Genomic DNA, 14,899 nt, shown 5'->3' with positions numbered 1-14,899 from the left:
TAGATACGCCCGCTATCTAGCGGGAGAGGGGAGGGAGCGTTGGAGGAACCGGATGAAGACGAGTTTCATCGTGATGATGCTCATCGTGATGACCGCAGCTCTCTTCTATGTGATGGTAGTTTAGATGATCGATATCGACTTGTAATGTGAAGACAAACTCGCGGTCTCGAGACTTGTAATATAATGTTCTATCTTTGTTCGGTCTTTTCAATTTGGAGACTAATATGATGAATTGTATTCGGAGACTAAAATGATGAATTGTATTCAGAGACTAATCTTCTATTGTATTCGATGAATCTGTTGTTGATGTGTGCTGTCTATATTTTGTCCAATTATACATTTTGTAACCTGTGCAAAAAACAGAAAATAAAAAAAATAAAAAAACATAATATTCATACTAATGGCGCATCACATCATAGTGCGCCATTAGTATACCAAAGGATACTAATGGCGCATCATTAAACAGTGCGCCATTAGTATGCCGAAGTTACTAATGGCGCATCCTGTTGTCGTGCGCCATTAGTATGCCAAGCACCTGGGTATACATGGCCCCCTGGGAGGCATACTAATGGCGCATCTGAGGTGCGCCATTAGTATACCAGATACTAATGGCGCACTAGTGGTGCGCCATTAGTAAAATATACTAATGGCGTGCTACTAATGGCGCACCACTAATGCGCCATTAATGGCCAAATTAGGTGCGCCATTAGTAGGCCTTTTTCTAGTAGTGTTTGGCCATCTGTGTGTAAGGTCAAGTATCAGGTCGAGCCTTGGCAAGGGAGGTGGCTCTCCAAGGCGGTTTGGGTTATCCTCATTAACTCCTCATGACCAGTTTACTGATGTATCTCATGGGATTCTATAGTCTAAATAAATCCCTCCATCACAATGTTGCCAAGTACCAGTCCCGGTTCTTCTGGACGGGGAAGGGCGATAAGCAGAAGTATCATATGGTGAAATGGTCGGATATTTGGAAACCCAAGGACCAAGGTGGCCATGGCATTATCTCATCCAAAAGGATGAACATAGCTCTTTTATCCAAATGGCTATGGCGGATCTGAGGGTGGGCTTTGGCTGGATATTATCCGTGCTAAGGGCCTCTTTGATTCGTAGGATTTTGAAAACGTAGGAATAGGAAAAGTATAGGATTGAAGTGGCATGCCCATTTGAATCCTATAGGATTAGCAATGAGTGTTTGATGGCACAGGAAAATAAAGAAATTGTAAAAAAGAGGTTAGAATGGATGTTAGATTTCCTATGAAATGCAGTACAAAAGATTTCATAATTTTTTTTAATATAATTTAATCCTATGAATTAAAGGACCAACATAGGAGAAAATCCTAAGGATTTCAATCCTCTAAAAATCCTATAAAATTCTTTTGAATCAAAGAAGCCCTAAATATTTTTATAGTCAGGGCTTGGCGTTTGCACAGAGATCGGATGACTCCCAGTTCTAACAGATGATCATCCAACTCATGTCAGCCTTTCGTCTCGGTTCTTCTATTTCGGTCGGAGCCGGCACCACCACCCTATTTTGGCTAGACCGGTGGTCGGACGCCCAACCCTTTGCCATTCGGTTCCACCTGTTGTTTAACATCTGCGCGGACGTAAGTTTGACCGTCACTTCGGCACTAGCTGTAGCATCGCCTTTCGGTGCACCTTCGGTTCCGTAGAGCGGGACCTTTGGGAAGAGCTCGTTGCTTGTGTGGCCCTGCACACACCGGCCCTGAGCCCAGACACGGCGCGTACTTTGGCTACACTTCATGAATTAAGCTGCCCTTTCCGTTTTTATTGTATCGTAGGAGTGCAAGTGCTATATCCTGACATTAATTGTGTCGGTTGCAAGCTCAACTAGACTAAGTTTTATACATGTGCATTAATTTTCCTCGAAATTTTTAGATAATTGTGCTTGTGTATCAGGTTCCTCTTGTTCCAGGCTACTCAGTAACATAAGTAGTAACATGCATGCCATATACGGAAAAAATATGAAAAAATATGATGTGACAAGTAATTAATGAGGAGAGTGTAAATGGAGTAACATACTTCCTTCGTTTCTTTTTAGTCCGCATATAAAATTTGGTCAAAGTGAAACTTTGTAAAGTTTGAGTAACTTTGTAGGAAAAAAATATAACATCTACAATACTAAAGCTATATGATATGAAAATTAATTTCATGATGAATCTAATAATATTAATTTCATATTGTGAATCTTGGTATTTTTTCTATAAACTTAGTCAAAATTGATAAAGTTTGACTTTGACCAAATTTAATATGCAGACAAAAATACAAAGTAGTAATATGTTATCATCATATAGCGATTTCTAATGTAAAATAAATCTATAGAATAATAAATGAAGCTTTTCATGTTATCACATCTATACACCTTTGACACTACTAACCGCGTTCACCTTATTCTCGAGCAAATCCACCTTTCCTAGTCGACCATTAACTTCAGCGAGTTTGCCCTTGATCAACACCAGCTCAACGTGCTTGGATTGAGTGGACATGGCAAGATCAGCAACAGCTCCAATTTTTTTTTTACAAAGGAATCGATCCTCAACGCTTGCCGATGATCTTGTCCTTCTGCTGCCAACATACTGCCGGTGAATGGATTTGATTTAGGATGAATCAGTGGGATTTTACCCGGGGATCCCAGTCACTGTCCGTGCTAAATCCCAATCACTAAAGTCAAATTTTGCTGCCGCGCAGGAAATTAGTGGCAGCAAAATAACGGAATAATGGGCAATTTACCGAAGCGCGGTGAATAACTTTTAGTTAACTGTTCCCCCCCCCCCCCCTCCCCTCCCCGTACTTCGCATATATGATTTGTTTGTAGTCAAACTTCGTCAAGTTTGACCAACTTCATAAAAAAACATTAACATTTCACAACATGAATTTATTTTTCATACTGTGTAACTTTAGTATGTTGATATTTTCTCATGTAAATATGATCAAATTTCACAAAATGTGACTTCAGACAAATTTTATGTGCGGAGTAAAAAATACCGGAAGGAATACATTTGCGGGACGGTAAATAGGGGAGCCAAGCGTGAAGGTGAGCCGTTGATGTGGCAATGGTGTATAATAGCCGTCCATCGAACTGTTTTCTTCCTCCTCTGTTTCTTCAGTCCGCGCCGTAGCGTGGATTTCTCCAGACAGTTGTAGTTTCGTCAGGTTCAGAGCGTCAGGGTCCTGACAGGCTGCCGGCGGCACGGCCCCGTCCTCCTGGCTCACCCGTCAGGTTCCCCCGCTTTCCAGTCCGGCGTCTCCGCCGCAGATGGTGATCCCGCGCCTCCGCGCCATGCCCTCGTCCGGTAGTCTTAAGGTCCTGGTGGCGCCGCCGCGCGTCGACATGCCGTTCTGCGGTGCCTCAGTCACTGAGGCACGGGCCGAACGTCGCCGCCTCCGTCGCTAGTGCCTCGCCCGCACCAAGATCCCATCGCCGGCAGAGGTGACCCCCACTCCTTCCCCTGCCTCCCTCCCCGCCTGCGCTCTTAGTTAACAACTAATTAATCGCCCGGTTCGCTCATCTCATGATCAATTGAAGCCAATTGGAGTTTAGGTTTCATATAAACATTTTCCTGATTGGATTCCAGGCAAGTGGCGTGATGCAGGGTCAAATGAATCTGCTGAACAATAATGTACTGTAGCTTATACATTTGTCTGCAGCCGATCACTACTGAAATTTTGGTCCTGTTTTGCATTTCGCGTTTCGTAGAGGTTTTATTGACAGCTGTTATTGTGCAGTTGACATCTTCTAATTTTTCTGAGGTTTCCGATACTTCATTATCTCTTCTTGCTGATTGCAAAAGACTGGTCGTTGTTCGTTTGCCGTTATTAGTTATGATTTAGATGCAGTTTATGAGCTCCTTCGTTTGTGTGGGAAATGAAACCTTAATAAAGCTTATTCAGAGACAGTAATGCGGGTAGGGTAAAGGTCTGGCAACAGAACAGACTGCTAGCAAGATTGTTCATCTTGTAAGGCAGCTTCAGACCACTTTAAGCACTTGCCTCTACATGGTATTCTCTTCAGCCACAGCAACAGTTTGCGCTACAATCAGCGGGTGGCACGTCACAAGCAGCGGCAATCAGTATGGAGTGGCGGGGCAAACTAGGTTTCCACGGCAACCAGCTACACGCTTGTGACATGCCTATTTTCTTGATATGGGGCGTTCTTCTCCGTGGATTGGGCGTAGATTAGTTCTCAACCCCGTTAACTCTGGCTTGTTGACGTGAATTTTGTGTTCAAGCCATGTTCAAAATCAAGGGTTAATCCTCTATCTTGGTTCCAAGTCAGCCTCCCAAATATTTACTCTGACTGCGCAAATTGGTCTAGCTCTGATCGTTCAGGCTGTGCTTGTATAAATACTACTCATTTGTACAAATAAGGAAAAATCCGTACATGAAATGAAATGCTATGGCAAAAGAGAAGGGTACTGTCTGGAAGTGTCACTAACTGAACTAAAGAATGGAAAAGCCATAAAAGATAGTACACCATTGTTCCCTTTTACACGAATTTCTGTCGCTAGCTACCATCCTGCCGATCCTTTGCTTCATCTGACATCCATGTGTGTGGCCAGATGCTTGATTCTAAGGATCTCGCCACAAACTTGTCCCATGTCCGGCCGGTCTTTGGGTGATGTCATGGAGCAAGAGAGGCCTATTTTAACCATTGGAACGACACACTTCTTCATCACTTCCTGTGCGTTGCTGTCATCTTGTAGCATTGTTGGATCAACAACCTCATATATATTATCTGGAAATGCTCTACGAACAAATTCATGAAGGCTTGCACCATCACTGAATTTTCGGTCGGTTGGACTTCGCGCTGTTATCATTTGCAACAGAAGCACTCCAAAACTGTAGACATCACCCTTGGTTGATATCTCTTCGCTCATGCCATACTCTGCATTTACATTTACAAACACAATTAGGGAATCTAAAGTATATGTACAACTCTGTAAAGAACAAACTCAACCAACAACCCAACACACTGAGGAGATGCTTAATCTCACCTGGTGGGATGTATCCGATGGATCCTTTTAGGCAGGCCTGACTTGTTGAACTATCTTTGTATGCATTTGATGCAGTGAATGCAAACCTTGCCAGCCCAAAGTCAGAGACATACGCAACCATGTCAAGATCCAAAAGGACATTGCTTGGCTTTAGGTCACAATGTATCAGTGGAGATGCACATTGGTTATGAAGATAATCCAAAGCAAATGCTACATCCAAGCCAATATTGATCCTTTGGCATAAAGTCAGGGTATGTCTCTCACCATGTTCAAGGTCTTCAGGATGTAGCCACATTTCTAGGTTCCCATTCGGCATGTATTGGAATACTAGCGCCTTGAAATCTGCCCCAGTAGAGTCCACAGAAGAACATGAAGTGATGATCTTTACAAGATTCCGATGACGGACATTTCGCAGGGCTTCACACTCTGCAATAAAACTCCTATTTGCTCCATAATTGTTAAGGTTGAAAATCTTGATGGCAACTTGATCTTTCTGAAGCTTCAAACTGCCCTTATAAACCACTCCAAATGATCCTGATCCAATTTGGTTTGCTGGAGAAAACCTATTTGTTGACCTTGCAATGTCTTCATACGATATCTTCTTCACATGCTCATCAAATTCCTGCAAATGTGGATTTGCTTGCATCCTCTTCCTCCAGTAAATTGTCGCAATACATGACAAAATTAATATAACAACAGCAATGGTTGGAGTTACTATCCGTAGGACTAGAGCCGAGGAATTTTGTTTTCCTTTTCTGTCAACTAGTGTGGAACAAAGAGGTATACCTACTGTTGGAATGCTGGTACACAAATCATCATTTCCTTCAATTGACACTGCACTAGCATTGTAAAAAATACCACCTCTCGGAACCTCCCCACCAAAATTGTTGAAGGATAAGTTGAGATTTTGCAGGGAACTTAAGGATGTGAGGAACTGTGGAATCTTTCCGGACAAATTGTTCTGAGAAATATCTAAGTACTCCAGAACCACACACTGGCCAAGTGTGGATGGGATGTTGCCGGACAACCTGTTATTTGATATGCTAATTTTGTTCACATTAATGAGATTGCCAACTTCCACTGGTACTCCCCCAGATAGGTAATTGTGTGACAAGTCCAACTCTTCAGAAAGCGGAGAAATTTTGAAGATTTCACTTGGTATATTCCCTTCTAGCGAGTTGTGAGCAAGGTTTAGTATTTGGAGTTGAGTACAACGTCCTATACTTGCAGGTATCCTTCCGCTAATGTTGTTGCCATCCAATTTCAGAGAATTTAGCTTAACCAGATTACCAATAGTATCCAGGATTTGCCCTGACAGTTTGTTATGTGCAAAGGATAGATGGACCAAGCTCTGCAAATTACCGATTGTTCGTGGTATATTTCCAGTGATAAGATTGTAATCCATATACAACCTGCTGAGGCTCTTAAGATTGCCAATCTCAGGTGGTATAGGCCCAGAAATATGGTTTTCCCTTAGCCACAGCCACTCGAGACTATCAGAAAGATTGCCTATCGAACTTGGCATCTTGCCTTGAAGACTGTTCCCAGCCAACATCAGCTTAGTCAACCTGGTACAGTTTGCAAGTGAAGAGACAAATCCCCAGTTTCCCGCTTCTAGCTGGTTGTATGACAAACCAAGTTCCTCCAAATTTGGCAATGACCCAAAGAAGGGTATGGACCCAGTTAGGCTGTTATTATATAGGTAAAGCTGACGAAGGTTGTAAGCTTTGGGAAGAGAAGCTGGGATTGGGCCATCAAACTTGTTTGACGAGAGGATTAAACCCTGAATATTTGGGAGTGTGTAGCCAATATTGGAGGGTAATCTTCCAACAAGCGAGTTGTTTGCTAGGCCAAGAAATGTCAGAGATGACATATTGAAGAGAGATGGTGGGACTGTCCCAGACAAGTTGTTGGCTGTCAAGGCCAGTACCTGCAGTGTTGAAGTATGACCTAAGCTGTCTGGTATACTCCCGACTAAATTATTCTCTGTAAGACGAAGATCAATGAGGAAAGGAAGGTTCCCTAGCGAAGAAGGTATTTTTCCTGAAATATGATTATTCCTTAAATCGAGGTATTGAATAGGGGGAGCGGTGGCCGTAACAACAGGTATGGAACCAACAAGTTTGTTCTTTTGGAGGGAAATGCCAATAAGAGATGATGTGTTGAAGAGAGCCTTTGGTAGGCTTCCAGTAAGGCTATTGCTCATGAGCCAAAGTACTTGGAGGGATGAACTATTTGCTAGGGACTCCGGGATGACCCCTATTAGAGCATTCACCCCAAGATCGACATATGTAAGAGAATGGCTGCTACCCAAAGATGGCGGTATGTTACCTTCCAAAGTATTCAAGCTGAGGTTGAGGTCGCGGAGCCGGTTCAAGAGGCCAAGCTCCGATGGTATGCCACCATTGAAGCTATTGTTTGACAGCTGCAGCCTTGCAAGAGAGGTCAGGTTGGCAAGGCAAGGTGATATGGAGCCTGAGATGCCTTCTGACTCAAGGTCCAGCGCAATCACACGACGAGGGGACACCGTGCTGCAGGTGATCCCATGCCACTCGCAAACGTCCAGGGACGTGTTGCTCCATGAAGCTAAAACTCCTGCTGGACCCGAGAGCCGGGACTTGAAGCAAAGCAGAGCTTGTCTATCATTTTCAGTTTCATTACAGATGGCTAGTGGTAGGCTGCAAAGGAAGGTAAAGAGGTATAGAAACCAAACAAATCCTGGACACAAGACAGCAGAAAATGCCAGTGTTGTTGTTTACAGGTTACAACTATGGAGTATGGAGATGAAAACTCTCATGTGAAGGAGGGTGTTTAAATACTCAGCTTTGGAGTGCGACGGTAGCTAACCGCTCAACATAGCACACATATTCGTGGCTCAGCCATAGATATGGTGGGAACGGGGATGATGCACGACGGCATGCTTTTGTATCGGACTTGGTGTTCATCCAAACTATTTGCTCACTGAATTAGTTGTAACTTGGAAGTAGTTGTTCAAGTCAACACTTTGAGGAATATTTATATTGTGAGCACGCATTTGGACGCTAAGAGATCTGACCCTTCACGTCTCAGACTGGGACAGGATGATGCCTAGACCCTCTTGCTGGTGTGTGTGTAGTTGCCTGAGGTACAGAGTCAGAGTGAATGCACGCTTCTTCCTGAAAAGTAATGGACACACAATTCAATATTTAAAAACGTGAAAAAATAGATGTATGGAATGCAGAATTTACGCATTTCAAATTGTGTGAAAAATGCCATGGGTATTTGTCTCATGTGTACAAGAATAACAAGAGATGAATAGATTTTTCTTATCTTCAATTTTACGGGAAATAAATGGTTGAAGCCCTCTTTGAATCATAGGAATTTCATAGGATTTTGGACGATCTCAGTATTACGGATTTGCTCCACAAATGCTTTTTCCGAGCAACTTGCCGAGGGCAAGGGCAGGAGCTCTGCCATTTCATACAAAGATAAGAGGCCATTGTAGTTCTTTGGGTTGATTTCCTATGACCTAATTTCGTAGAAATTCGAACATCTCCTGCAATTTCTTTTTTTTTTACACTCGTTCACATGTGACAGATGCACTTTTCTAGTGCTCTTTCTTTATTCTGCGTTGCGCGTGTACCTGTCGAACAACTATTTCTGCAAGTTTTACGCGTTTTACAATTATCTGTGTTGCGTACCTGTCAAATTCCTCTATTTTCTTTTCACACAGATGTGTGTGTGTGTGTGTGTGTGTGTTTTCCTCCTTGCAATCCAAAGAGGCCATGGCTGTTGATTTCATTAGTGTGAACCTCAACCTCCGTCTGTCAAACTCATGTATTTTCATATACACCTTTTTTCAGACGAGACGACTCTCCTGCAATTTCTTTGTTTTACACTCATTCACATATGACAGATGCACTTTTCTAGTGCGCTTTTCTTTCTTCTGTCGAACAACTATTCCTGCAAGTTTTATGCATTTTGAATGGTCTGTGTTGCGCGTGTGCCTGTAAAATTCCTATATTTTCGTTTCATATATATGTGTTATCCTCTTGCGATCCAAAGAGGCCCTGGCTGTTGATTTCATTAGTGTGAACCTCAACCTCCGTCTGTCAAACTCATGTATTTTCATATACACCTTTTTTCAGATGAGACGACTCTATGCCTCATTGACCCAGGCAGCGGCACAGCAACTTGCCCGAAGAACGGCGGCTCCAAAGTCTGCACGCGCTGCCTTGACCACCAGACCAGCGGCAGGGCAACTTGCCTGCAGAATGTCAACGGTATGGGCGTACGGCATGCTGGGCATGGTATGAACAAATTAACCCCTCATCATGCGGTCCATCCATTCAAATATGACGGGTAAATCAAGCTTATGCAAATTGTCTACATGAAAATAGCGGAAAGGTTGACTTGCGGCCATGTCAGATTGGCACGCAGTCTCGGGACTGAGATATCAACATGTGCCAAGAGCTCAAGATACCTCCAAACCTCTGAATCCATTGCATCTATCCGGCTAGTGGCAGGTTAGATAGAGACGTAGAGTGTTTGACTGGACTATACCATCCATTCCACCACATGGTATGAGCGCATGCCTTTCCACTTGATGAACACAAATTATGGGCTCTTGGGTGAAGGTCAAGGCAGCTGGGTGCGCGCGTGAGACATGGAAGTCCTCTCTGCAACACATATATAAACACATGAATCCCGGGGCCAGGAGGCATCCCTCAATCCTCACCCATCAAGCTCTGCTAGTAGCGGGCTAGAGAGGATGGCACTTGCTCCCCGGTCGTCTCTGCGCTCCCTGGTGCTGCTCATGTCGCACGGGAAGCCACGGCTGAGCTCTTTCTTCTCCTCGTCCTCCGCGGCCGGCACAGGCGTTCCGCCGGCCACCCCAGGAGCCGATGCTCCGGCCGTCCAGCCCCCAGGTAGTATACTAACCCGCACAGATTGATGCTTCCTGCACGCACGCCGTCTCCTTTTGATGCCATTGCTAACAGAGTGGCAGTTACTCCATTGTGCTTTGCAGCTCCTTCAGGCCCCAAGCTCCCTGTCGAGGAAGAGTTTGTTCTTCACCCAATTCCTGGGGTTCTACGTCCACGTCCGTGTCCGCACCCACCTGGAGCCGTTGAAGATGTAACCGACAAGGCTTGTCTGAACGCCCCTGAAGATCCTAGCAGTGCACACCCAACTCCTGATCAGGGTTCATCTAGCACACCTGAACCTGTATCTGACAAGCCTCCCTGGGATATCTCTGAAGATCCTGGACACCCGGTTCTTGATCCACCACCTCCACGTCCACCTCGCAGGGGGCGTCGCGCTGTGACCGACGAGCCTGCGCGTTGCGCCCAGGAGCATCCCAAGTACCCAGTTCCCGACTGTTCAAGTGACAAGGTCTTCTCCTACTGCTCCTCTGCCGTTCCGCCGCCGGCTCCAGGAACTTGCACCCCGGCTGCCCCCGACGTTCAGCCTCCAGTCACCCCAGGTAGCTCGCCAACCTGAACAAATTAATGCTTCCTGCAACGCACGCGTCTCTCCTTTGATCCCAGCTAACAGCTACTCCTTTCCGTTGCAGCTCTGCCAGATCGTTCAGGCCACAAGCTCCCCGATCACGAAGAGTTAGTTGTTCACCCACTTCCTGATCCATCAGGTAACAGGCTTAGCCCTGTAATCGAAGAGCCTGCCCGGTGCACCCTGGACAACCCCAAATACCCAACTCCCGGCAGTTCAAGCCACAAGCTCCCTGCTCACGAAGAGCTCGTTATACACCCACTTCCTGGGGGTCCACGTCCGCGTCCACGTCCACGTCCACGTGGAGCCGTTAAAGATGTAACCGACAAGGCTTGTCTAAACGCCCCCGAAGATCCTACATACCCAACTCCTGATCATGGTTCATCTAGCCCGTCTGTGGACTTGTTGGAAGACCCTCTACATCCGGTGCGTGATCCACCAGGTAGGCCGTAATCGATGCAGTGCACCCAGGAGCATCCCAGGTACCCAGCTCTGGACAGTCCAAGACGAGATCTTTCAGACTTAATTCGCCAAGGAGAAAAAATATCTTTCAGACTGAAGTTCAGCAACCTCCTGACGGCTCACGAACCGGGGTTTAATTTACAGCCTGCAAACGCTGGATCACCGAAGATAGCGAGCATCCAAGCTGATGCAAACTAGCATCAACTCTACTAATATTGTGTCACATAGGATAGGAGAAAAAACAGGGCAGCTTTCCCTGGCTTCTGCCCGTGCTGGGCTGTATGTACTGTGACTCATAATTTTGTTGTGATGAATCCTTGTGTTGTGAGCGGGGAGAAAAATCCCGGTGGTTACTGACTAGTTACTGCTGCGATTTTGTAATCCCAAATTCCCAATACATGCTGTCAAGGAAAAGAATCCCGGTGGTTACTGACTAGTTACTGCATGGTTGAGCCCCAGCTGCATGGCCTCTCAGCAAATACAAATACACACACACATTCATAAAAAAAATGCATTGCATTGCATTTCATACACATACACATTCACATTAATTTTAATTGTCCATAGTAATAAGCATATACAACGAAGTACTCGAATCTAAAGTGTTGGATTGTTCATGGGCTTGGGCCTTCACCCTGTTCTAGTTTAATTTTTCAGGCAAGTTTCATGTTGTCATGTTCAGACTTCAGATTCGAGGTTCCAAGTCAGCTTCTAATAAAAGATCTAACTTGATTTGATTGGGCACTGCTCGCACAAATAATCTAACTCAGATTACTCGGATTGAGCGTGTAGAATTACTACTCACTTGTAAAAAGAAAATGAGATGGCAAAAGAGAATGTTACTTTCTACAAGTGTCACCAACTGTCTAACTGAATTTCAAAATGGAGAAGTCATCACTATTCTTCTTTACATGAATTTCTGTCACCAGCTACCGTCATGTCTATTATTTGCTTCATACACCCATTTGCAAGGCCATATGCTTGATTCTAAGGATCTCAGTAGAAACTTGTCCCATATCCGGCCGCTCTTTGGGTGATGTCTTGGAGCAAGAGGGGCCTATTCTAACCAGTGGTATGACACAGTTCTTCATTATGTCAGCGGCATTGCTGTCATGTTGGAGCATTGTGGGATCGACAACCTCATGAAGATTCTTTGTAAATGCCTCATCAACAAATTCGTGAAGGCTTATACCATCATTGAGTTTACCCTTGGTTGATATCTCTTCGCTCATGCCATACTCTGCATTTACATTTACAAGCACAATAAAATTAGAGAACCTGCAATATTTGTACGACTCTATAAAGAACAAAGTGAACCTAAATGTTGTGAATACGCTTAGTCTCACCTGGTGGGATGTATCCAATGGATCCTTTTAGGCAGGCCAAACTTGCTGAACTATCTTGATATGCATTTGATGTAGTGAACAGAAATCTTGCTAGGCCAAAGTCAGTGACATATGCAACCATATCATTATCCAACAGAATATTGCTTGGCTTCAAGTCACAATGTACCAGTGGAGGTGCACAGTGGTTGTGGAGATAGTCCAAAGCAAATGCCACATCCAAACTAATATTAATCCTTTGGCTTAAAGTCAGAATATTTCTTTCACCATGTTCAAGGGCTTTATTTTTTAGCCGCATTTCTAGATCCCCATTCGGCATGTATTGGAATACTAGGGCCTTGAAATCTCCCCCGGTAGAATCCACAGAAGAGTATGATGTGATGATCTTTACAAGATTCCGATAGCGCACATTTCGCAGGGCTTCACACTCTGCAATGAAACTCCTTTGTGCTCCATAAATGTCAAGATTGAAAATCTTGATAGCAACTTGATCTTTCTTAAACTGAAGACTGCCCTTATAAACCATTCCAAATGATCCCGAGCCAATTAAGTTTGCAGAGGAGTTCTTATTGGTTGCCCTAACAATGCCTTCATATGATATGTTCTTTATATGCTCGTTGACTATTTGCAAATGTGTATTTCCTTGCACTCTCTTCCTCCAATAAATTGTCGCAATACAGGACAAAATTATTATAGTGACAACAAGTGGCATTACTATCTTGAGGACTAGAACTAATGAGTTGTGGTTCTGTTTCCTGTCCACCTGTGGAGAACAAAGAGACACACCCCCTGTTGGAACACTTGTACACAAATGATCATTTCCTTGGATTGATACTGCACCCATGTTGTCAAATACACCACCTTTTGGAACCTCTCCATAAAAGTTGTTGAATGATATATTAAGTTTTTCCAGAGAACTCAAAGTTGCGGGGATTCTGAGATTTTTCCGTGCAAACTGTTACGGGAAATATCTATGGATTTGATGCTAACTAACTTCACAAAGGACTGCGGAATGCTTCCTACAAAGAAGTTGCTTTGCATTTCAAGATTCTCCAAAACCACACACTGTCCGAGAGTGGATGGGATATTGCCAGACAACCTGTTATTTGAGATGCTAAGTTTGTTCAGATTAATGAGATTGCCAACTTCCACTGGCATGCCCCCACATAAGCGGTTGTGTGACAAGTCCAACTCTCCAGTGAGCGAATAAATTTTGAAGACGTTCCTCGGTATACTGCCATCTAGTGAATTGTGAGCAAGGTTGAGATTTTGGAGCTGGGTACAACGTCCTATGCTTCCAGGTATCTTTCCAGTCAAGTTGTTCCCATCCAGTTTTAGAGAACTCAACTGAACAAGGTTGCCAATAGTATCTGGTATCTCGCCGAGAGCAAATTTTGAGCAAAGGATAGATAGACCATGCTATACAAATTCCTAATTGTTGGCGGAATTTTGCTAGTGAAAAGATTGTAATCCATGTACAACCAACTGAGGCCCTCAAGATTGCCAATCTCCGGCGGTATAGGCCCCGGAATTTTGTTGTTTCTTAGAAAAAAACTGCTGGAGACTACTGGAAAGGTTTCCAATGGAACTTGGCAAATTCCCTTGGAGATTGTTACCATCCAACATCAGTATAGTCAATCTGGAGCAATTTGAGAGCGAAGATATAGAGCCCCCGTTGCCCGCTTTTAGCTTGTTGTATGCCAAATCTAGTTCCTTTAAATTTGGCAATGAACCGAAGGATGGTATGAATCCAGTAAAGCTATTATTATACAAGTAAAGTTTCCTACGCTGCAGACTGCAGTTGCGTGGAACTTGGGAAGTGTGAAACTGATGATAGCATGGTATGAACACAACGTTTGCTACCGATCGAGTTGCTCGGGGAGGAAGGTTTTGAAGATGAAACTGAAACGGAATCAAAGTTGAAATGCCAATAGAACCGTTGGTCATGCATGAGTGTCAATCTGATGCGTTTTCCCGCAAAAAATAAAAAAATCTGGCAACTTAAATTTCTACGACCCATTTTTTTACGTATTCTCAGACTGGTTTCTCAGACGTATTCTCAGGGGAAGCAACCTTTTGCTAAGAAACTGCCTGGCAACAGGAGTGAATAAAAGAAAAGGAATGGAAAAGGACTTACCGTGATGTTCGTTGTATTTATGCTCACTGGGACCAAGATATTTGACAACTCTGTTTTGACTTGTACTGTGTACAAACAAACCTCTGCATACATTGTATTGACTTGTACTACGTAGAAACAAACCTCTGCATACATTGTATTGACCGCCGGTGGCAGAGTAGGACGTGAGTGGAGTAGAGTCGTCGTATGAAGTATGAACACATGCCTTTCACACGGAATCGTCGGGGAAGGTTAGGCATGGATGGATGGATGGACATGCCTCGGCGAGGGGGGGCATCACATTGCCGGTTATATATAGCATCCAGATGGCTGGCCTAGAGTCATCAGGGATCAGCTTCTAGTTTAAGAAATTCCACGGCCAACTTGTCATCTTGCCTGGCTAGAGAGGGAGAGGATGGCGCTTGCTCCCCGGTCGTCTCTTTGCTCGCTGGTGCTGCTCATGTCGCATGGGAAGC

General features: G+C 44.2%; 1 protein-coding gene and 2 pseudogenes across 2 annotated transcripts; 1 reads left to right on the top strand and 2 right to left on the bottom strand.

Annotated features, from left to right (window-relative positions):
• Positions 1–3,188: 3,188 nt before the first annotated feature.
• Positions 3,189–11,367, top strand: LOC125520062 (vegetative cell wall protein gp1-like). Of its 2 annotated transcripts, none has more exons than XM_048684855.1 (4): positions 3,189–3,448; positions 9,140–9,919; positions 10,000–10,476; positions 10,567–11,367. In XM_048684855.1, exons 2-4 carry the CDS (start codon positions 9,763–9,765, stop codon positions 10,953–10,955), a joined length of 1,023 nt encoding a protein of 340 aa, XP_048540812.1. In that variant the 5' UTR covers positions 3,189–3,448; positions 9,140–9,762; the 3' UTR covers positions 10,956–11,367. The 2 variants fall into 2 exon arrangements, with proteins under 2 accessions (XP_048540812.1, XP_048540813.1); XM_048684856.1 differs by having other exon boundaries at positions 3,209–3,448; positions 10,021–10,476; positions 10,567–11,278.
• Positions 4,317–7,767, bottom strand: LOC125520061 (annotated as a pseudogene).
• Positions 11,368–11,483: 116 nt separating the features above from the next.
• On the bottom strand, positions 11,484–14,254 carry LOC125519018 (annotated as a pseudogene).
• Positions 14,255–14,899: the final 645 nt, after the last annotated feature.

This window comes from Triticum urartu, chromosome 7, assembly GCF_003073215.2.
Source record: "Triticum urartu cultivar G1812 chromosome 7, Tu2.1, whole genome shotgun sequence".
Lineage (NCBI taxonomy): Eukaryota > Viridiplantae > Streptophyta > Magnoliopsida > Poales > Poaceae > Triticum > Triticum urartu.
This window is presented reverse-complemented; position numbering and strand designations above follow the sequence as displayed.